Source organism: Cryptotermes secundus, unplaced genomic scaffold, assembly GCF_002891405.2.
Source record: "Cryptotermes secundus unplaced genomic scaffold, Csec_1.0 scaffold284, whole genome shotgun sequence".
In the NCBI taxonomy this organism is placed as follows: Eukaryota; Metazoa; Arthropoda; class Insecta; order Blattodea; family Kalotermitidae; genus Cryptotermes; species Cryptotermes secundus.
In genome coordinates this window covers 772,912-797,306 of record NW_019719361.1, presented here as the reverse complement: position 1 = coordinate 797,306, position 24,395 = coordinate 772,912, and the positions used below count along the sequence as shown (strand labels likewise).

Sequence of the window (24,395 nt, the reverse complement as noted above, 5' to 3'; positions counted from 1 at the left end):
GTACCGTTGTCTAGCAATGGACGTTATTGCAATGTTTCGACTGCTCCAAGATTCTGATATTTATGCGTTTCAGAGATCAGGCCACAGTATTGATAGTTTACGCTAGAAACTGTTGAATGAACTGAATTTTGCTCCTTATTAATCTTGTAAAAAAATATATATTTCTTATTAAGTTTAAATCATATCTCATACATGTTCTCATAAACGGCTCACAAGGAAATGTCAAAGACAAGGAAAAGTTATATCTGTGTTTAATTAATTAACCACTACATCATAAAGATTCATGGGGGAGTGAAGATATATTCTTAACCTCAGCTTTAGTGGGAGGTGAGTTGTCAGCTTCAACCTCCACACAAGGAATTATTCACCATTACTAAAAATGTGCAAAACAAAATTTGTGGTTCGTAATGGTGTTTATATATCATGTTATCTAACACATGGAACTGTTACATAAAATGAAATACAAGCACCATAATATCTACAAGTTTTTTTTTTTTTAACTTTTTCGATGTGGTGAATTTTTATCGGTGACCGTCTCTGTGCTCTAGTGGTCAGAATTCCTGGCTACAGATCCATAGGTCCCGTGTTCCATTCCCGGAAATTACCAGATTTTCTGTAAAGTAATGGGTCTTGAACGGGGTCCACACAGCCTAGTGAGGATAACTGAGGAGCTATTTGAAGGAAATAGAGGCTCAGGTCTAGAAAACCGAAATTAACGGCGGTGGAGATTCGTGCGCTGACCACGCGACGTCCTCTATCCGCTGAAGTTGGTACTAACTTCGCCGAGAAGAGACGGTCGCTCAGTCGGTATAGTTCGCTTGCGGGTTACAGGCCCGAAGAATTTTTATCGAAATACAAGAAAAGAATGTTGAATCCGAACTGTGATATCTGTAATTTGCCTTGACAAGACAGACTTGTCTCCAGTTAATGAACACCAAGGCCATAAGTTAAGGACCTGGAACAGGACACACACGGAATGTTACTGCTCTTCAATGGAGCACGAAACGCCGTACTGACGCAATGAGCCTGTCAAAAGAAGATGTGGATTTCGCGGATTCAGTTGGCCCACACGAGCGTAGGGAGAATATCAGATGAAACGTACCGGGCTAGTTACTGCTGGTAGCCATCGTTTCTTTAAGAAACACGAACCGTGCTCTTTGCCATTTGAGTTTGTATTATTCCGCAGGGCAAAAAACAAGCGAAGTAATCCTTAGCAAAAGGCCGCGCCATAGCTCAAGCGGTTAGTCGCTGGCTTCCCACCGCAGCGGCCTGAGTTCGACCCAAGGTCTGATCAAGTGGGATTTGTGGTGGACAAAGTGGTGCTGGGGCAGGTTTTCTCCGAGTACTTCGGTTTCCCCTGTCAATCTTCATTCCACCAGTTGCTCCACAATCACCCTCACCTATCATCTGGGGTTGGTACAATAGGGCAGAAGTGGCCGCAGTACAAGGGACTTACTCCCACCCCACTAGCATTAAAACATCCTTAGCAAAGCAACTTTTTCCGACTTTTCCATGACATTTGCTACAAAAAATGTTTCTCCGAATTGGACAGTGGAATATCTGGATCACGAATTTTTTTCAAGGGATTACGCGAAGATTTTCTACAAAACCATTAAGCGTTTTGGCGTCGGAATCTCTGTGGAGTCATATTAAGAAGGTACTGGGTTAGAATCCCTGTTGGGACATAATCCGCTATACTGAGGGCTTTCCTGGCTTTCTTCAGTCCCTGCACGCAAAGTCATGCTAGTATTTCTATTAGACTACAAGCATTTCCTGCCACATCCTTTCTGTTACATCATTCACGAATGATTGCACGTTTCACGCCGCCCACGTGCACACAGCCACCTGATGTAACCCATAAAATTATCAGATTTTAAATTAAATGAAGCTATAATGTTAATGAGGGGGCAGCTGTTGCGTAGTTGCTTGAGGTACTATGCTACAAGCCGGAAGGTCGCGGGTTCGATTCCTGAGGAGTTCATGGGATTTTTTAATTTACCTATTCCTTCCAGCCGCACTATGGCCCTGGGGTCGACTCAGCCTCTAACGGAAAGGAGTACCAGGAATCTTCCTGGGGTTAAAGGGCGGCCGGCGCGTAAGGCTGACAACCTGACCGTCATCTGTGAGTTGATTATCTAGAAAATGTGGGAGCCTCGACGTCTCAGAAACCTATGGACCTTCACGGCAAGTTACAGGTATAGATTTACCTTTTATTTTTAATATTTGTGAAAGTTATTTGAAGTGAAGTTCTTGCAAAGGTGATTATGAAATTTTTCGTAACTTTTGGGATATAGCGGCCTGCAAGTAAACCGTCGCTGTGCAAGCAGCCTACATCTTCACTGCTGAAGAGTGACTCATGCAGGAAACCAGAATGAACCAGGCAGAAACCGATCTCTGCGCTTCTTTCTCTTCGGCCTTGAAGATGGACGCGATATGTTCTTACGAACGCTGGTTGATTTTCACCAGATTAGACGGGCGCTGTATCCCAGAAGGTAGAAATTTAATAAATTCCTTCTCCAGTGACTTCCAAACAACTTTCCGGTGTAAAATATAACCGCATCTCTAACTAAAACTGATTCCGGATGTGAAGTTATTTTACTATGTACAGTGTGTTCTGCATGGGTGTGAAACTTGGTCTCTGACATTATGGGAGACACATAGGAACATAGAGCGCTGAGCAGAATATTTGGGCCGAAGAGATTTGAAGTGACAGGAGAGGTTGAAGGAAACTGCATAATGAGGAGCTTCATAACTTGTACTCTTCTACAAGTATAATTAGAATGATCAAATCGAGGAGGATGAGGTGGGTAGAGCATGTAGCATGCGTGGGGAGAAGAGGAATGCATATAGGATATTGGTGGGAAAGCCAGAAGGAAAGAGACAACTGGGAAGACCAAGACTTAAGTTGGTGAACAATATTAAAATGTATCTTAGAGAGACAGGATGGGATGGTATGGATTGGATTTACCTGGTTTAGGATAGGGACCACTGGAGGGCTCTTGTGAACATGGTAATGAACCTTTGGTTTCCATAAAATGCTGGGAAATTCTTGAGTAGCTGCAGATTTGGCTTCTCCTCAAGAAGGGCTCAGCTCAGTAAATATGTAAGTAAGTATATAGAGTGTACGAACATGAATTTTAATACTTTGACATATAAACGCAGATAAATATATATTGTTCTTGGTCGTGCCTATATCACTGTTAGTGCAAAGTCTGCTGATTTCAGGTATTCTGAATTCATTTGCCACTGAAGCTCAGAAAACATACGGAAGCTGCATTAGTTTAAGAGATATGAGCGTTCGTGCATTACTAATAATTTCTGGGCTTAAAATCGGGAGAGACGTAGAGCTTTCTTCAAAGGGGAAGCTAAATTAATCAGATTAATAATTTCCAGAACTCCACTTGAATATGTAGGTTCCAAACGCCGCACGTCAAGTGACCGATCCATCTATCCAAAATTCATATGTCTCAGTTACGAAGATGAGAGACGGTTTGAATAATTAGAGAAACAGATGGTTTATCGCTTATGCCGAGATTTCCACGACAGTGAATGGAATGAATCTGCAGGCTGGGGATGAAGAAGGCGGAGACAGAACATCCCCCCAACAATTCTTCCTACTGCAGTTCTCGTTTAGTATTTTGACTTTAGAAATGCCAACCGTCGAGAAAGTCTATTCTCGGTTTTACTTGTCTACGAACCAAGTCTTCTACTTTTGTTCGTGTAGTAATTATTCAGTTTTAAAATAACTTTGATGTGATTGTGAGATGTTGAGGTCCCCACATTTTCTATACAATCGGCTTATACTCGTAGATTGCGGTAAGGTTATCAGCTTACGCGCCGGCCGTCCTTTACCCCCAGGAATATTCCTGGTACTCATTTCTGTTAGAGGCTGAGTCGACCCCAGGGCCATAGTGCGGCTGGAAAGGTTAGGTCAATTGAAAAAATCTACCTCATCGGGATTCGATCCCTCAACCTTCCGGCTTGTATCATTGCGCCTGAACAAACTACGTTACTGCGAGCCCCGATCTGATATGGAACCGAAGGTTAATAATCCGCATATATAAACTTCCATCAGTGGATCATATTCTGAGCAAATTAAATCGAATTCAAATCAAATTCTTTAAGCGTCATTATCGTGTTATCCCTCGAATAGGCAGCTCGGCCTCCATCTTGACGTTTGCGATCCTAAATATTTCATGAATCCCTGTACCCGTCAAACGTACTTCATAATCCTTGATTTAATTCTAGTTATAGAGTTCAGACACTAACTTATTGTAGCATGTAAAACCGTTGTTATGCAACGAGTGCGAGATTGGCGGACGTCTTTACTATGGAACGACCGGACGGGTAAACCACTACTAAACAATAGCGCCATGTCTTCTCAACCTCCTTTGAAGAACTGAACTCTGAACTGACTGGGTCAAGTCCAGTCCAGTAAAATTCAGCTGGCCCTCGCCAGTAGAGTCGTTATAAGTTTCGGCCCATCTTAGGACCCTTGACAATATTTTTGTTCTTTTCCGACTTTTATGTGTTTTGAAATGTGGCCTCCTCTTCGACCAGGAGAGGGGTCTGACTGCACTGGTCACTCCCTCTGTAATGAGGAGTGACCCTACTGGCTCTCACTCTTTCGTTCACTGAGTTACTTTCATCACTGACTGAGTCAGGGTCAGAATCAGAGGCAGAGTTACTTTACGACTGGTGGGTTACGGCCAATCAGTTCGTCTTGGTGACTCACGACCAGTAATATTATTTTCCAACTGAACACTTGCGGTTATAGCCCTTATTCAACATCCTCTCTGACAAGAGGATTAGTATGTTGTTTACAATTGCTGTTGGTCCTCGCCAGCGCAGTCATTCTCAGGTCCGAGTCCCGCGGACTCGTGACCATATTTTACTGTCTCAGATTCGAGAATCCCTCAACCTGGAGGACCAGGTCCCGTATTTATATCCCTGAGGAATAGGGTGTCCCGCTTGTAATCCCAGGTACCGTCTGCAACAACATCTTCACTGTTGCGTGCGCACCCGTTGCTGCGGGAACGTGTTACCGATCCGATGCCTAGCAACGGTGGTTGTTTATTCGACTTTCTCGCAGCCATTCCATAGCAACCGCTGTATACGCTACAATATTTACATCAATATCTGATAAGGGGCCACCCTTAAAGATATTTTAGACAGAAAAACTGTAGCATCCGGTCACGGTAGCCGAGCGGTCTAAGGCATTAACTATCTTCGTTCGCTTGGAAACCGGGATCGTGGGTTCGGATCTGTTTCCTGTGAGGTACGAAGTGAATTCTTATATATTATTCTTATACACTGCCGGTCACAGTAGCCGAGCGGTCTAAGGCATGCTCTGTCTTCGCTCGCTTGGAAACCGGGATCGTGGGTTCGGATCTGTTTCCTGTGAGGTACGAACTGAATTCTTATATATTATTCTTATACACTGCCGGTCACAGTAGCCGCGCGGTCTAAGGCATGCACTGTCTTCTCTCTCTAGGAAGCCGGGATCGTTTGGTGTGTGTATGCGTTTATTCTGTGTTTATGTTGCGACTAACTGATCACTCGCCCAAGGAGTCTTACCGTCTGTAAAATGATCACGGAACTGAGAAAAAGTCCTATGCTCCAAAATGGGAGCGAGAGGAAGAAAGAAATACTGTAGGACCTTGTATCTATGCCTTCATGCCATGGTGCATAGGCATAGGGGCCACTTTGCTTTCAGTGGTACAGAAGCAGGAACGGTAGAATCAGCAAAGTGCCTCTCTACGGCTTAGAGGATCGGTGACTGGCTTTGGGATTCTCTTAGAGCCTGTCCAGCAGGTATTGGGGTTAGGGCAGTCGAACCGTGAAGATGACCACTCTAAGGAAAGCAGTATCACCCCCCCCCCCATCCCTGCATTAGCATATGATGGCGCTTTGACAGAGTGGCAACTTAACTTGAGTTGGGTTTACAGGTTTTACGGAATTCATTTAGACTTCTTTGATAGTGGTACGCACTTCGAATCTTCAGCTGGGTCACCGGCCATCTTGAGTCTCTTCACGTGAATGACGAGATACTTAGACAGGACTTCAAATATACGCACTATCATCTGTTCAAAATTGTTAACGGCTGTCTCATCTCACTCGATACAATATAACTGATACAGCTATAGAAATATTGTTAAATAACATAAAATAGCTTGCACAGCCGTTGCTATGCAACGACCGCGAAGTGAGTGGACATACTAGGGCCGGAGAAAACTTTCCCGCAACAACTTACACGAATGTAACCTTGGCACAATAATAGAACTGTGTTTTCCATGTGGTCTGTGCTGAGATAAGTAATGGACAACGTTGAGCTTAGTTCTGTACGGGAGTCTGTGAATAGAGAACTTGAACACGTGAAGTTGAAGAGAATCCACTGTTAGGAGGCGTTGCCAGGGAACGGCTGATAAAGACACAGCGAACTGGAAGAGTCTTAGTGGATACTGTGGTGATTTGTGAATTATGGAGATTAGCGATTGTGCTGTAATTACTTTTACTTATGAGCCGTGTGTATGAGTGGCCAGTAAACACTATCACCACTCCAAATCCCCTCTGTAGTCACATATCCACGTGACAGTAATGTTAAATAAACAAGAGTGACACGCGTTAAGCATGTGCACATGTACATTCTCGACCGGACCATCGGTTCTTCGTATCTGAAGCTTCTGTCAGTCTCTCAATGCATTCGATGGTATAATACAGAGTGTCCGGATAAAAGGTATCAAAAAAAAATTGTATATCTCGGAAAGTAATTGTGATACACGTATCCGGTTTCTGTCATTGGAAAGGAAAACCCGGTATTTTTTTTCAATGCCTGACGTACCCCTATGCGCCGTCACATTTTTGTCACCATGTTAGGAACCACTTGGACAGAGAGATGGCTGGGTGATAGATCGGCAGAAGTGGCCTCCTAAGTCGCCAGGTTTAACCCCAGTTAATTTTTTCTTGTGGGATTATGTGAAGAACACTGTCTACCAGGTTAAGATCAACGACCTTCAACACCTGAAAGCCCGCATAAGGGACGCTGTGGCTACGGTAACACCAAACATGCTCCAAGCCTGGATATTTGTCGTGCCACCAAGGAAGCCCACATTTAAATTTATTGAGAAAGTTATATACTCAGAAAAACTTTGATAGTTTCTCTTTGTAATGGCATAAACCATAAATATATGTATAATGAGTGTTTTCTGAGATATAATCATTTTATTTTGGATACCTTTCATCCAAACACTCTGTAGTTCTTGACTGACGTGGTCTAACACCGCTCCCTTTCAAATATAATCTCATATTTGGTGATCAGCTGCGCAATTCGTGCTAAGTATATTCTCATGTGTAGGTTCGGTAGCGGTAAGGTTGTCAGCCTTACGCTCCGGCCCCGCTTTACTCCCCAGGAATATTATTTAATTTGTACTTGACACGTCAAAATTTTGAATAATCTGGCTGAAACTATAAAGGCATGAGAGAAACAGAAATTGTAATTCGTATTAATAGAATTTTTGTCGAAAGTCCTGAAAAGAAGACACAACCTTCAGATTTAGGTTTGCACGGGAGGATAGATTTACAGCTGATTTTAGAGGAATTGTGTGCAAGTTATGAACTAGATTCACATGGTCCAGGGTGAGGCTGAGAGGCAATGTATTGTCAGTACAAAACTGAACCTTAGTGTTTCATAATATCTCTTGACATTAAGGAAGGAACATAGACTGAGGGTGTCTGAGAACAGGGTGTTGAGGAGAATATTTGGGCCGAAGAGAGATGAAGTGACAGGAGGTTGGAGAAAACTGCATAATGAGGAGCTTCATAACTTGTACTCTTCTCCAAGTACAATTACAATGATCAAGTCAAGGAGGATACGTTGATCAGGGCACGTAGCACGAATGGGGAGAAGAGGAATGCATATAGGATATTGGTGAGAAAGCCAGAAGGAAAGAGACCACTGGAAGATCAAGACGTAGATGGGTGGACAATATTAAAATGGATCTTAGAGACGTAGGATGGGATGGTATGGATTGGAGTGATGTGGTTTAGGATAGGGACCAGTGGAGAGCTCTTGTGGACACGGTGATGAACCTTCAAATTCCATAAAATGCTGGGAAATTCTTGAGTAGCTCTAGATTTTGTGGCTCCTCAAGAAGGGCTCAGCTCCGTAAGTGTTTCATAATGGAAGGGCTTTTCTTGGGGTTAATTGATTAGTTCTGAGGCAAACTAGAATGCAGTTGTAGTAATGTCATTACAGTGGATGCCACATTTTGAGGCAGCCTGTCTAAGTATGACGTCATTTGACTTAAGTGGCATTTTGAGAACGTAGCAGAGAATCTCACCTTTGTACTGGATTTGGTTGAACGTGCTGGTAATGATTCGTAGTTCCGGATTGGGCGTATCCCCGATCTGAAACACAAGATAGACTCGTCACACAACACGTGACAACGGTCAGCTTCATGAGCAGCCTTTTAGAAATAATTTGAATTTTCGCACTTTGTAGTAGAAGCACAGGGGAATGAGAGTCCATGACAAGTGGGCAGGAAACAACACCCTCAGGTGTGCATCATAATCACCCGGGGCAGGTACAATAGGCCAATCAGTGGCCGCCGTGTAGAGTGGACCGAGCTGGACTCCACCCCCCACTAATGTTGATACAAGAAGGATGATTGACTAATCACCTTAAATTAGACTTACCTGCATAGATTATTTACATTATACACAACTGCTCAGTTCTCAATTTAATAACAAGGTACCTAAAATGTATACAGTAGTATGCAGTTTACACAACAAAGTAGACACTATCGTATCAACATTTGTTTTTATTGACGCTAGATGTTTCGACCTATATTCTGGGTCAGACCAGAATCAGACTCAGTTGCTTTAAACCAGAACACCTTTGTTTAGACTGCATGCTTTAATATACGTTTTATGTACCTTGTTTATAACACACAACAGGATACATACTATTAAGATCCTAAATTATTAAATTACCCTGTTTCAAGTGCAGAGGTTACATAGTATCGAATGTGTTGAGTATTAGGTACTGAAAGATGAGTAAGGGTTAGAAATGAGTCAGTTTTAATTTCTTTCGAGTTACTGTAATTGTTTTCAGTTATTCCTGAATTGTGGTAGGGAGTTCCTCGGATATAGGCAGAATATTTCGAGATGGTTTACAGAAAGGGAACAGGCAGTGTTAACGAAGGAATTTAGAGGAAGATGTACATAATCGTAAATTTTTTTTTTCATTATCATACGAAGAATGATGAAATCATTTTTGCTTGCTCTGTTCATCTCATGAAAATGCTGTATTCGTGTGTGTACCTTAGTCTCCCTAGCTTCCTGTCCGATCGAAAGTGACTTTTGAAGAAACACGTAAGGCTTCAAATGTATGGAGACTGAACGATTGAAACACAAGTCTTTAGGAACTGTGACATAAAAACATCTCCGTGGCTTTAGTCCGCAAGCGAACTATACCGACCGAGCGACCGCCGCTTGTCGGCGAAGTTAGTGCAAACTTTAGCGGATAGAGGGTGTCGCTTGGTCAGCGTAACGGATCCCCCCCCCCGAAGATTAATCTCGGTTTTGTAGACCGGAGCCGTTATTTCCTTAAAATAGCTCCTCAGTTATCCTCACGAGGCTGAGTGGACTCAGATCCAGACCCACTACTCTCGTATCTCCGGGAATCGAACCAGGACCCTGGATTTGTAGCCACAGACTCTGACCTCTAGATCACAGAGGCGGTCATACTGTGACACAGACGGGAGACAAATTGGGAAACAACATAATTTTATGTAAAAAGTGTAGTCCATTGAATTTAAATAGACGTTTCGGAAGAACATTTCACCTCAATATGCAGGGCCGAAGAATGTACCAAGAAAGATACCAGCGTGAAGCAAGTAGAGTAAATACAGTTTTGGCTGTGTTCCTCCGAAACGTCAGTTGAATTTCAACGAACTACATAGCAGTATACCCCAGAAGACAGAATTGTAGATTATACATCATTCTGTGTAGAGGTTAAGTTGTGTATTTTCTTTTCCTGGGGAGGATTTCGTAGAATGAACGCGAGGAAACACTGACGAGACTGAACCTCGTAATTTATGCAGATTCGTTCAATAACTGCTTCGATATATCTCGAATAACAGGAGCTCCATTCGCCTAAATATTTCCGGATTTTCGTGTAGGCTGTCCCCCCAAGAACTGTTCTTCATACAACAAAATTTAGTGAACAATATTCGTGAAAATGATTTTAAGAATGCGCTGATTCAGAACCACCCCATTTCCTTACAGTCGTTTGTTTCTTCCCCCTCCCCCAAGGCTGACAGTATCTTGAAGTTGAACAGCTCAAAAAGGGTGAAAAGGTAAACAAAAAGTGGAGATATACACCGCACTACGTTTCTAGAAGTTTCAGAGAGTGGGTGAGGACGAAGGGTTAGTTTGCAATATGCTAATTAACAGGGCGTGTCATGCACTCTGTCCTGCTCCGTAATAATAATAAAAAAGGCAACCCCCCCCCCCAAAAGACAAAGGAATGCCACGCGGCGTAGTCCATATATCTAAACGAGTGACACAAGACAACATAACTGTATAGACGAGGGCAAATAAAATTGCCAGTTAGCATACTGCAACTTTGAACCCTAATTTAATTATTGCAAATAATGAAAATATGTGGTTTACACACATTGTGTGCCTTATTTTGGTTAACATATTTATTATATTTGTAGAACTTGACAGTTTGTAACATTTTTGGAATGAAATTTTGAGATTTTTTTTCCTTGGCACTGCAGCCCCCGAGGACCTAGGCCTACCTCCATGAACTTCTCCGTTCACTTCGGTTTTTCTAGATCTTACACATTCGGTAGGACTCCTTGGGCGGGTGATCAGCTCGTCCCAGGCCTCTACCTGTACACAAACACAGAGAAACGCGCACACACACAAAGTAAACATCCATGCCCTAAGTGGGATTCGAATCCACGATCCCGGTTTCCAAGCGAGCGAAGACAGTACATGCCTTAGACGGTTCGGCTACCGTGACCGGCAGTGTATAAGAATAATATATAAGAATTCAGTTCGTACCTCACAGGAAACAGATCCGAACCCACGATCCCAGTTTCCAAGCGAGCGAAGACAGTATATGCCTTAGACCGTTCGGCTACCGTGACCGGCAGTGTATAAGAATAATATATAAGAATTCAGTTCGTACCTCACAGGAAACAGATCCGAACCCACGATCCCAGTTTCCAAGCGAGCGAAGACAGTATATGCCTTAGACCGTTCGGCTACCGTGACCGGCAGTGTATAAGAATAATATATAAGAATTCAGTTCGTACCTCACAGGAAACAGATCCGAACCCACGATCCCAGTTTCCAAGCGAGCGAAGACAGTATATGCCTTAGACCGTTCGGCTACCGTGACCGGCAGTGTATAAGAATAATATATAAGAATTCAGTTCGTACCTCACAGGAAACAGATCCGAACCCACGATTCCAGTTTCCAAGCGAGCGAAGACAGTACATGCCTTAGACCGTTCGGCTACCGTGACCGGCATTTTGAGATTAGGGGCGTGAAATATTTAAAATTGTTCTTTATAGAACGTCTGAGGTCATTGGATATTTTCAATCGACCTAATCCTTCCAGCCGCACTATGGCGCTGGGGTCGACTCAGCCTCTAACAGAAATGAGTACCAGGAATCTTCCTGGGGGGCGGCCGGCGAGTAGGGCTGACAACCTCACCGCCATATATGAACCGATTTTCTAGAAAACAGAGTGCCTCGACGTCTCACAACCCTATGCACCTCCACGGCCTCTTACTTATTTAACTATAGAGCACAGTAGAAGATCTGAATTGTTCTAACGATGGTAACACTCAGAATTACAGGATTTCTGGACTTTTCATTGTATATTTTCTTGTTATCTCCCGCCGAATTAGCCTGGTTTCAGGTGATTAAATAGCTGTAGTGAATCTGACAGAGTTTATCTCTAATATCCATTTTAATATTGTTCACCCACGTACACATTGGTCTTCCCAGTGGTCTCTTTCTTTCTGGCTTTCCCACCAATATCATACATGCATTCCTCTTGTCCTACATTCCTGCTGCATGCCCTGCTCACCTCATCTTCCTTGACTTGATTATTCTAATTATACTTGGAGAAGAGTACGAGTTATGAAGCTCCTCATTATGCAGTTTTCTCCAACCTTGTCTAAATATCACTAAAGAAAAAATTAGTTCATACCGCGAAGAAAACACACCGTTTCAACTTTGCAAGTGTGAGATGGATTGTTTTGTTGGGGAGAAGTTTGTTGTTCTCTGTGATAGCCGAACTCGCATACACACAGTGTGGGTGAAATTCCAAGTTATTTAGTGTTAAGGCCTGTTTTAAGAGGAGTTATCAACCGACTCCTATAAAAGAATAATGAACCATAAATAGTTAATTCCTTACAGCGCGGCCGAGTTTCGCAGTTAATTAAAGATAAAGCAACTTGTATATATAGTTACCATTATGCAGTAAGGAGACACCGCTTATGAAGTTTGTTGGGACGGTGATTTCGCGAGATTCGTTTCAGTCAGCCCAACAGCTCTCCAAGGAAGGCCTGATACCTTGAATACTATTTGATATACTGGTTCAATCTGAAGAGACGCTAAATTTTAATCTGCCTTGGCCAACTTATTTCAACCCTTGGTTATATCTAGTGAGCGTACCTGAAGGAGGATAGCAGCACGCGGTAGCGTAGTTAGTTGGGGGCACTCTGCTATATGCCAGAAGGCCGCGGGTTTGATTCCCGAGGTTTTCATTGGATTTTTTAATTGATTTAATCCTGGGGTCGACTCAGCCTCTAACAGAAATGAGTACCAAGAATATTCCTGGGGGTAAAGGGCGGCCGGTGTGTAAGACTGACAACCTTGCCGCCATCTGTGAGCCGATTGTCTAGAACACGTGGGAGCCTCGGCGTATTACAACCTTATGAGCCGCCGTGGCCTGTTACAGTGATAGATTTGCCGCTTACTTTACCTGAAAGACGATATTTACAGAAACAATCTCAACTCGGCTCAACTCATTGCAGGCACAGGATCGTTGACAGTTCTCAGCGTCGACGACAAGTTGTATTTTATGCCGCTTCTTTGCATATATTTTCATTGTAAATTGTTCATCCTAGTCCATTGTGATAATTAATATCAAGTTCACATTTGTATTTAAAAAGAACTCCGTGATCTGTAGTCCGCAAGCGAACTATACCGACCGAGCGACCGCCGCTTGTCGGCGAAGGTACTGCCAACTTTTTCGGATTGAGGGTGTCTCGTAATCAGCGCAACGAATCCCCATGGCCATTAATCTTAATTTTCCAGACCGGAGCCCCTATTTCCTTGAAATAGCTCATCAATTATTCTCACGAAATTGAGTGGACCCCGTTCCAGACCCACAACTTCTCAGAAAATCTGGTAGTCCCGGAAATTGAACCGGGACCTCTGGATCTGTAGCCAGAAATCTGACCACTAGACCACAGAGGCAGTCACTTGTATGTTAAGTATATACAAATACATGTAATTTAAAATTATTCGTTATATTTTATTGATCTATATAATATTTAGAATAACTAAGGTCATTTCAGCACGGAAAATTAGACCTTACCTACAGGATAATGCAGGGTATAGGAAAACGTCTCCACACACTTTGGGAGGTAAGTTACCGGTTCGAAGAAACTTACATGGCAGTTTTGCTGCCAAAGACAGTTGTTTGCAGATATAATTTGAACAGATATTTTTATTTTTTCTCCAGCCACTGAAATCACTATGGTCACTAGCGTTTCATATAACATTAAGTGACTCTGCAGTTTTCTCCACAGAATATACTGTTTTTGGGGTTTTGCATAATTTTAACAATAAATAACAATTATTTTTCTAAAAAAAAAACATTGACCGATTTGAAGAATGCCGTCTTCTTGGATGTGCTCCTATGTAGCTCTTGTGTGAGCCAACGTTTCAGAGGAATTTATCGCCTCCATCTTCAGGGTATAAAATTCGTGTGCGAGGAACCAACGTGAGCAGCTAGCTATAGAACTGTATCTATACCTGCAAACATTTCATTTTATTTATATATATATAGCCTTAGCTGTTTAACAGTTACGGTAATAATGAAGCAGCATGTTGCTATAGCAACAACTGTCCGGAATACTATGTAGGAATTGTTCGGTTCAAATCTTACCCTTAATGCCAACTATCCAGAATGGGATATATCTTTTTTATCTTTTCCTCAATCCATTTAAACAAAAATTAGTATAATACTTGAGTAGGCCACGACCGCTTAGCTCCACATTCTCTTCAATTCATAGTTCAACAATAATCTTACCATTCAACACTGTATAATCTGCGATACCAACAAAATCGCAAAATTTTTTCAAAAATGTGCCCCCCCCCTTCCTGTTAATTTCAATCTATGTGTCTGTAGTTGAACATGCCTATTTATCGAAAAATAAATGTCTCCCTCCTATGTTGTTTTCGAATTGAACATTTCCATAGATCTTCTGAAGGTCACGTGATATTTTAAAGGACGTATCCGGCAACAGAACAGCTGATCGAAACTGTTCCATGTTTTCTGTTCACCCTCATTTCCGGAAATCGAAACCCATTGCGGTAGAATGTATTATGAAGGGTTTGTATGTAACATGGATTTCTAGTTACAGGTTATGAGGGGGGGGGGTGATGTGTGAACTAACAACATCACAGGCCGCGTGAGAGAATTGTCCGCGAATATGCAAACAACACGCTCTCTCTCTCTCGTTGTTGTTTTGTTGTGACGGTATTTCCGCTTCCCTTCAAACTAGCACGCGACAGCTCACAGGAAAGCACCTCGCCTCACTGAGGCCGACTGGATCTGATGGATACATTTTCCTGCGCGCGCAACCAACCGTCTCGTTTGTTGTAGTTATTAAGCTGTGTGTTAAAAATATGTTTAAAAGAACTGTATGCTATTATTTTCACGAAATTTTATTACAGGTATGTAAATTTGTCGTAATTCCCAATTGAATATCTTTATCTTCAAGAATTGTAATTATGTCACACATCCTGCATACCGATGAGGTCAACAGAAATGTAAAAAAAGGTAAAGTCTTCCTGTAACAGGCCGTGAAGGCCCATAAGGTTGTGAGACGTCGAGGCTCCCACATTTTCTTTAGGCTGTCGGCTCACAGATGGCGGTAAAAAAATGAGTTTTTGGACGTTATCTATGGTCCTGTCTTTATCTAAAAACATCGTCCTGTTTATATTTCAAAACACAACGTTTCGTAGACTGGATTCTGTCTCCGTCTTCAGGTAAAACCTCCACAGTGGGGCCCAATAGATAGAGTTAGTCCCTATCTCCGGACGCCTATACCAGCTTCAAGATGGGGTGCTTAAATCAAACACAGCACATACCATCTGCGAGAGCTAAGAAAATATGCAATTATTGAAACGCCAGACGTATGAGGCCTTGCACCAGAGAGGAGAGATAGCGGTAAGGTTGTCAGCCTTACGCGCCGGCTGGCCGCCCTTTACCCTCAGGAAGATTCCTCTTACTCATATCTGTTAGAAGTTATTTATGTATCTGTAATTGGTCTTTGGGCTGTTGAATTTTTAAGTAAATGAATAATAATTGAATCGAATCGAAAATTATTATTTGTTGCTTTCGGGTACACAATCATTTGTGCCCGGAAATACGTGTATTAATTTACATAGTGTGAAATACTGACTCGCGTCCAAAGACGATACGTGAAAATGAGGTTCTAAGGAAAGCGATGGGATACAGCGGGAATGAAGGAGTGGGACGACAGGAAATTCCGTGATGCTCCAGTGTTCATGGAGCGGGGGGGGGCTGATAAGGTAAATGTGTGTTAGTGGCTCTGATCCGGCGAGAAAATGTCTTCAGATCGGTCTCCGACAATATATTAAGATTTTAGCAGGAAGTACCAGGATTGTGGTCATCTGTGTATAGCTCTATTGTGAATATTGTGTTTTCTGTAGATTCATGTCCGTTCCGCGGCTATGTAAGTAAGGGAAAATTCTTTCAAGACAGTTAGGAGTGAGTAACAGCGCAGAAGCACGCGAACAAGCAAGGAGATAGCCACGGGAAGTTCGTAGTTGAAGAAGAATTAGAAATCGGTCTATGAAGGCTTACCGTATAATTAGAAAATTTCATTTGTGTGTAATATTTGGAGTGTGTGATTCATTGAGACTCTTAGTGTGCCAGTGTTATAAATTCGTGAAGACTAGTGCGGATACACTGAAGAGATTAGTGTGGAGTGATTGTATGAGGGCAAATCGAAAAGTCTTCGTCGCTATTTTCTTTTCAGCCACAATAATACACGTAGGGAAATCAAAATACAGGCAGTGTTTTAAGTACCTTAAGTACCACTTATCACCAGTCCGGTTCAGGCATTTGTCCCATCGCGCCGCTAGTTTGGAGATGCCGCTGTTGTAGAATTCGGCCGGTTGAGCGTCCACTGCTGGACATCGATTTTCGGGTCGTCGTCGGAAATGAACCTATGGCCTGCCAGGGACTTCTTCAATGGACCGAACACGAGGTAATCACTGGGGGCGAGGGCTGGACTATACGGTGCATGCTCCATAGTCTCCCATCCGTATGACTGCAGCCGGTCGGAGGTCCTGTTTGCCTCATGAGGCCTGGCGTTGTCATGGAGGAGAACCGCATCATCCACGATAATCCCCGGAGGCTTTTTGCTTATGGCAGCTCGCAGACGTGCGAGTGTGCCACAGTAGCTGTCCGCGTTGATGGTGGCACCTCGCGGCATGAAATCCAGCAGGAGTGGTCCTCGGCGATCCCAGAAGTACGTGACCATCATCTTCCTGACGGATGGCGTTCTGCGGAAAACCTGGATGTTTCCACACCATGCTCTGCTGCTTGGATTCTGCAGTGAAATGCAATATCCACGTTTCATCTCGAGAAAGATCCACTGAAGAAGTTCCTGGCAGGCCAGAAGTCCATTTCCGAAGACGACACCCAAAACCGTTGTCCAGCGATGGTTCCACGCTCAACCGGCCAAATTCTACAACAGCGGTATCTCCAAACTAGTGGTGCGATGGGGCAAATGCCTGAACCGAGCTAGTGACTATGTCAAAAGTACTAAGAACACTACTTGTATTTTGATTTCCCTGTATGTGTATTATTGTGGCTAAAAAAAATAAAGGCAAAGACTTTTCGATTTGCCCTTGTAAATTGTGTAAAGCAGCAAGAGTGTAATACTTCACTGCAGTTAATAAATACCTGTCTTTAGTCAGCCATACACGTGACAATATGAAAGCACTGTAATGTTCATGTAATACTAAAAGCATGAACAACAGTTGTTTTTATTGCAGGCTGCGCCAGGTTGGCTTTTGAGGTCTTTCTAAACTGCATATGAAGTGTACTTGTACATTTCCTTCTCGGTACGGTTGGTGTTGTGGTATTATGTGATTGTATGTTGTAATATTCAACGTTGTGCTGTATTTATTTGATATTATAACTATGGTTATATGTTGTGGTGTAGTTGACGTCTTGTTACGTAATGTGAGAACTGGGACAGATGTTTCTGTGTTCAGGCGTGTGTCTTGATATAAATGAAACCACTTTAATGTGGGGCATGTGAGACTAACAGTCAGTAAAACATTAAAAAAAAACGTTGGTGTGAGACTTATAATGTTTTAGTTTCTTTAATATTTAAGGAAATGCAAGCAAATTATGTTTATTTTTAATTTCTTTTCCACTTTGTTAAAATATTCTGTTTTTTGAAGATGAATTGTGTTATAAAGACGTTAGAACTCTTTCTTCTGGGCATTTTAATAATGGCGGATGTTCAGAGTGAGTGACACTCGAGGTTATGAAAGAAAGAAATAGCAGAAAGAATTACGTTGAAGAAAAAGTTTCTTTTCTTTTTCGTCCTATCGCTCCCGCTTTGGAACATTGGGCTCATTTCTCAGTTTCTTTGATCATTTTTACAGACGGTATACCATTCAGTCCAGAACCTTTTGTCTTCTCGTCTGCTGTTCAAAAACATAAAAATTAGAATATACAGAACTATAATTTTACCTGTGGTTCTGTATGGGTGTGAGACTTTGTCTCTGACATTAAGGGAGGAAATAGACTGAGGGTGTTTGAGAACAGGGTGTTGAGGAGAATATTTGGACGGAAGAGGGATGAAGTGACGAGAGGCTGGAGAAAACTGTATGATGAGGAGCTTCATAACTTGTACTCTTCTCCAAGTATAATTAGAATGATCAAGTCAAGGAGGGTGAGGTGGGCAGGGCATGTAGCACGAATGGGGTAGAGGATAAATGCTTATAGGATATTGGTTGGAAAGCCAGAAGGAAGGACACCACTGGGAAGACAAAGACGTAGGTGGGTGGACCGTATTAAAATGGACGTCAGAGAGATAGGATGAGATAGTATGGATCGGATTCATCTGGCTCAAGATGGGGACCCCTGGAGGGCTCTTGTGAACACGGCAATGACCTTCGGGTTCCATAAAATACTGGAAAATTCTTGAATAGCTGCAGATTTGGCTTCTCCTCAAAAAGGGCTCAGCTCCATCAGTAAGTGATGACTCCTTGGACGGGTGATCAGCTCATCCCTTTCAGATTCCCGGCGCTACCACATTTTCTGTGAAGTAGTGGGTCTGGGACGGAGTCCACTCAGCCTCGTGAGGATAATTGAGGAGCTATTTCAAGGAAATTGCGGCTCCGGTCTAGAAAACCGAAATTAACGGCCGTGGGGATCCGTTGCGGTGACCACGTGACACCCTCTATCCACAAAAATTGTCATTAACTTCGCCGACAAGCGGCGGACGCTCGACCGGTATAGTTCGCCTGCGAACTACAGGCCAGGGAGTTAAGAGAATTTGTATTTGCGTGTGAGGGGAAGCTTTTAGAGGGGTGGTATACAAACTCTTTGTTCCCGCTTCTTAGAACTTCCCTGGACAGAATGCGAGAAAGCCATGTTTTACTGAAATCAATATATCGGTAGAAAACAATGCTTGAGTGATGAAGGGACTAGTGGTCGTGTAATTGGCACAGTTTATTTGTAAGCCGCGCAGCTAAAGCTTAGCTCTTAATCCGTTTCTCTAGGCATACTCGCGTCTCGTCGCAGTGCCAGTAGTGTGGGAGAGGCATGGGAGGAATGTTAGTAATTGTGGCCTCCTCATTCACCGGGACCTCGTCCGTGTCTCCATGGTTGATCCTGGAAACAGACGCGGTTCCATTGCATGGAGTCTCAGTTTGCTGTTAATTAAGAACGTGGACACACCGCTAGTTAATTCTGTATCTTACAATAGGGTGTACCGAAAGTCAAGTGATGACTCACTGGACGCACGATCCAAGGCGTATAATTATGGGAGGGCTAGGGTTCGAAAAACATTGCGAGCATAAAATTATCCCTGCATTGTTGTATGTGTTGCTCCGTGTTGGTACAGACATTACTAAGGGCTAATTATCCATCTGTACGTCACGGTAGCAGAGTGGTTTAGGGCATGCACTGTCTTCGTCCTGAAACCGGGATGGTTGTGTTCGAACCCCACTCAAGGCATGGACGTTCGGCGTTTATTTGCGTGTGTTTCTGTGTTTGCTATGTTTGTGTACAGGTAGAGGCCTTGTGATAAGCTGATCACCCGCCAAGGGAGTCCTATCGGATGTCTAAGATCTAGTAAACCGAAGTGAAACGGAGAGTTTCATGGAGGTAGGCCAAGGCCCAAATTCTGGCTGTAGTGTCAATGGAAAAAAGACATCCATCTAACGAATTTTTGCAAATATCTAAAAATAATTGTTGATAAACTTAATTATGAATGTGAATAATATAAGATATTAATGGGAAAGTCGAACGGAAAGAGACAACTAGAAAGACAAGGAAGTAGGTCGGTGGACAGTATTAAAATGGATGTTAGAGAGATAGGATGGGATATTATGGATTGGACTGATGTGTCTCAGGATAGAGGGAAGTGGAGGGCTCTTGTGAAGACGGTAATGAAACTTCGGGTTCCATAAAATGCTGAGAAGTTCTTGAGTAGCTGCAGAATTGTCGGCTCTTCAAGAAGGGCTCAGCTCCATGAGTGATAATGTTGTGAGTGAGCTGTATATATAGTCGAAGCTGTTCTAGATGAATGGATAACTAATGAATTAATTAATTAGTACCTAATTCCAAGATGCTGCCGTCCCAGAGAATTACATGATTATTCAGTCCTCCAGAAACGTCCCTGCCTTGCAGAAGGAAGATTCGTCGTTCTTTGGAATCTGTACTGAACCACTTTTAAAGTGTACATGTCAAATTTTCACAAATTCTTTCTCTAAGCATATATAGCACGTGGCCTCCTGTTCTAGGAATTTGCAAAACCAAATATTATGACTAAAATATGTATTTATTCTTGGGACCATGTGTGTTACTTTCCTAACCTACACAGTTCTTTTCTAATCACTCTAAACATCACATTTAAAATAGCATTCGTCAGTTTTGTTCAGTAAATTTTTATTTAAAAATTAGAATTACCACATTCGGATTATAGGAACCGCTTCTGTGGTCTAGTGGTTATATTTCCTAGCTACAGATCCAGAGGTCCCGGGTTCGAATTCCGGCACTACCAGGTTTTCTGAGAAGTAGTAGGTCTGGAACAGGGTCCACTTAGCCCCGTTTGGATAATTGAGGAGCTATTTCAAAGAAATAGCGACTCCCGTCTAGAAAACCGAAATTAACGGCCTTGGGGATTCGTTGCGCTGACCAAGCGACACCCTCTATCCGCTAAAGTTGGCACTAACTTCGTCGACAAGCGGCGGTATAGTTTGCTTGCGGACTAAAACCACGGAATTTTTTATATAGGGAAGTTGTTACTGCTACACGTACTAGGCCTGTAGGTCAAGTTTAGGGTAGGCTTTCGATTTACACCTGCAGCGTTGTGACAGGTGTCTATTATCGTTATGACAGATTTTCTTTCTACATGGTTTAATTAGAAATATATTCGACGTACCGGAAGCTGGCTATATCTGTGCCTTCCAGTGAAGGCAATATTATATGAAGTGTAAGGAAGATATTTACTTAATGAAAAAGGCGAACGTACATCGTTGGAAGCTGCAACTAGTCAACGACTGGTGAAGATACAGACGACTCAAGTACGTGCTGTACTGAATTGTTGTAGAACGTGTGAATTATCGGTAGCTCTGTAGTTACTTGTGCTTACAGTCTGTAACAATACACCCAATTACCAATCCAAACCCCTCTACAGTCACTCTTTCAGGTGACGATATAGTAACCAGAGGGCTTTAAAGGGTCTTGATTGTAGAGGCCCGTAAATTAGGTAATTATTACAGCTGATTTCAGTTACACGGGGAATCCCCGAGAGGGGGAAATAATGTTATTTACTGGGTAAACCACTGGTCTGCCTTCATGATATTACAACAGCATTAAGGTCCCAGGCGATAGCCGAACTGCATCAGGCGACTAAGCTAGCTGTTGTTGTTTGTTATAATTATGTGGTTTGTATATTTAAAATATAATTCAATTTGAGCACACTGATTTGTTTATTTTCAAGCGGCTGTTTACAAACAATTAGGTTACCGGTAACTAATGTTACAGCAAATATTGTTTCATGTTGAGGAGCCAGTTACAACAGTCTTGTGGGAACTGGCCGGCTGTCGTGCGGGATGCACACTTCGCAGGCTGCGTTCCAACCCACAGCGTCCAGTCTCGCGTTTGGTTTTGTGCGTGGGAAATCAGACTGCTAATTGCTCTTCCTACACCACCAACCCACGTACATTTTTTCATAAAAAGTAAAGGTATACAAAAACAGCATTCAGCTTGGTTTTTCATTCCATGTTTCTTGTTTATATAGTCCGGGTTCGAGTCTCTCTCACGCGTTTTACTATCCCTTATAGGAATGTCGTGGAATATTGTCCCCAAAATAAATCAAAACTCTTTCNAAGAAAAGAGAGAAAGGAATTGACATGATTACATAGGAAGACGCGAAAAATGAAATTTTATAAATTTTACATTTTACAAGGAATTATTATATTCAGGGTGTTGACGAGAATATTTGGACCGAAGAGGGATGAAGTGACAGGAGGTTGGAGAAAACTGCATAATGAGGAGCTTCATAACTTGTACTCTTCTCCAAGTATAATTAGAATGATCAAGTCAAGGAGGATGAGATGGACAGGGCATGTAGCACGAATGGGAAAAGACGAGGAATACAGGATATTGGTGGGAAAGCCAGAAGGAAAGAGACTACGGGGAAGACCAGTGCTGAGGTGGGTGGACAATATTAGAATGGATCTTAGAGAGATAGGATGCGATGCTATGGATTCGATAGATCTGGCTCAGGATAGGGACCAGTGAAGGGCTCTTGTGAACACGGTAATGAACCATCCATAAAATGCTGGGAAATTCTTGAGTAGCTGCAGAATTGGCGGCTCCTCCAGAAGGGCTCAGCTCCATGAGTAAGTAAGTAAGAAAAGTTAGACAGCTCGTCGCAAGGCCTCTACCTAAACACAGGACAACACACACACCAAACATCCACGCCTTAAATGTGATTCGAACCCAAGATCGCAGCGTTCGAGCGAACGAATACAGTTCATGCCTTAGACCGTCCGGCTACTCTGACCTGCGCAGTCATTCTGTATTCGATGCTAATAACGCCAGCAGTTGAAGACACGGCGTTAAAGAGATAGTAAAAATATGAAATTTTAATAACGAAATTAGCCGGTTACGGTAGCCGAGCGGTCTAAGGCATGTACTGTCTTCGCTCGCTCGGAAACCGGGATCGTGGGTTCGGATCTGTTTCCTGTGAGGTACGAACTGAATTCTTATATATTATTCTTATACACTGCCGGTCACGGTAGCCGAGCGGTCTAAGGCATGTACTGTCTTCGCTCGCTCGGAAGCCGGAATCGTGGGTTTGAATCCCACTCAGGGCATGGATGTTTAGTTTGTCTGTGTGCGATTTTCTGTGTTTGTGTACAGGTAGAGGCCTTGCAACGAGCTGATCACCCGCCCAAGGAGTACTACCGTATGTGTAAGATCTAGAAAAACCGAAGTGAACGGAGAAGTTCATGGAGGTAGGCCTAGGCCCACTGGGGCTGTAGTGCCAAGGAAAAGAAAAATAACGTAATTAATTACTACTCTTTCTGCATATACGGAAGGTGCCAGGTTACGCTCACTGTCCAGTAGGACCAGCCTGATAGACGTTTCTTATAGTATTCCACAATCTCTCTGGAAAGGAGCTTTAATATAGTCGCATGATCTTTCCCTTGCACATCCCTTAGTTCGTAATTATTTTAATATTCATCGTTGTGTAACTCAGGCTTCAGGATAAGTGTCCTTGACTGCAGAGAGAATTGGATAAGCTAGTGATCAACTAATGATCTGTTCAGATAATTGGCTGACTTGCTAATTATATACATACTTAAATATATACCTAAATAGCTCTATAACAAATTAATTAAATATTAAAATAACTGACAGAAAAAGAAAACAAAATACACTGTGGCTTTAGTCCGCAAGTGAACTATACCGACCGAGCGACCGCCGCTTGTCGGTGAAGTTAGTGTCAACTTTAGTGGATAGAGGGTGTCGCCTGGTCAGCGCCACGGATACCCACGGCCGTTAATCTCGGTTTTCTAGACCGGAGCCGCTATTTGATTGAAATAGCTCCTAAGATATCCATCACGAGGCTGAGTGGACCCTGTTCCAGACCCACCACTTCTCAGAAAATCTGATAGCGCCGGGAATCGGACCCGGGACCTCTGGATATGTAGCCAGGAACCCTGACCACTAGACCATAGACGCTGACTAACTAACTAACTTAGCTGAATAGTTACATATCTAGATCGTTTACTAACGAAATTAGCAGTTTGTTAATGAAGTATTGTTGTTGGAAACGTCTGTCCATACTGAACCTTGGGCCCACCCAGCCTCTTATGCAATGTTTACCGGGGGTAACGCGGCCCGGACGTCAAGCTCTCCACTCACTTCCAATTAGTGCCGAGGTGAGGTAAATGTGGGTTTATACATCCACTCCACCATGCACCCTCATAGCGTAGTGCTTCATTAGTTAAGCATAAGGGACACTTCACTTTTTTATCTCTTTGGTGACGTAGTTGTATATGGAAGGATAATATTAAAATATATTTTAGAAAAGTAATATTCGAAATTGTGGACGGATTTGAGTGGTTGGGTGGGGTCACAATTTAGGTTATTTTTGCACAGTGATAATCCTCCTACTTACATAAAGGGCGATATGTTCCTGATCAGCTGAGTAACTGTGAACATTTCAAGAAACATATATACCATGCTGTCGGTTACTTCTTATAAACTGATTACGATAAGTATGCAGTGGACTCGGTTACAGTGAATTTTAGAATTGTATCATACCGAAACGGAGACTTCCAATTGC

The 24,395-nt window shown here is 42.7% G+C and overlaps 1 protein-coding gene across 2 annotated transcripts in view; it reads right to left on the bottom strand.

The window, feature by feature from the left end:
- Nucleotides 1–24,395, bottom strand: part of LOC111864640 (carbonic anhydrase-related protein 10) — a 346,880-nt gene that overhangs the window by 75,026 nt on the left and 247,459 nt on the right. For both annotated transcript variants that reach the window (XM_023852036.2, XM_023852029.2), the window contains one exon: nucleotides 8,340–8,406. In XM_023852036.2, coding sequence (XP_023707804.1) covers nucleotides 8,340–8,406 — 67 coding nt within the window. The remainder of the gene's footprint in view (nucleotides 1–8,339; nucleotides 8,407–24,395) is intronic.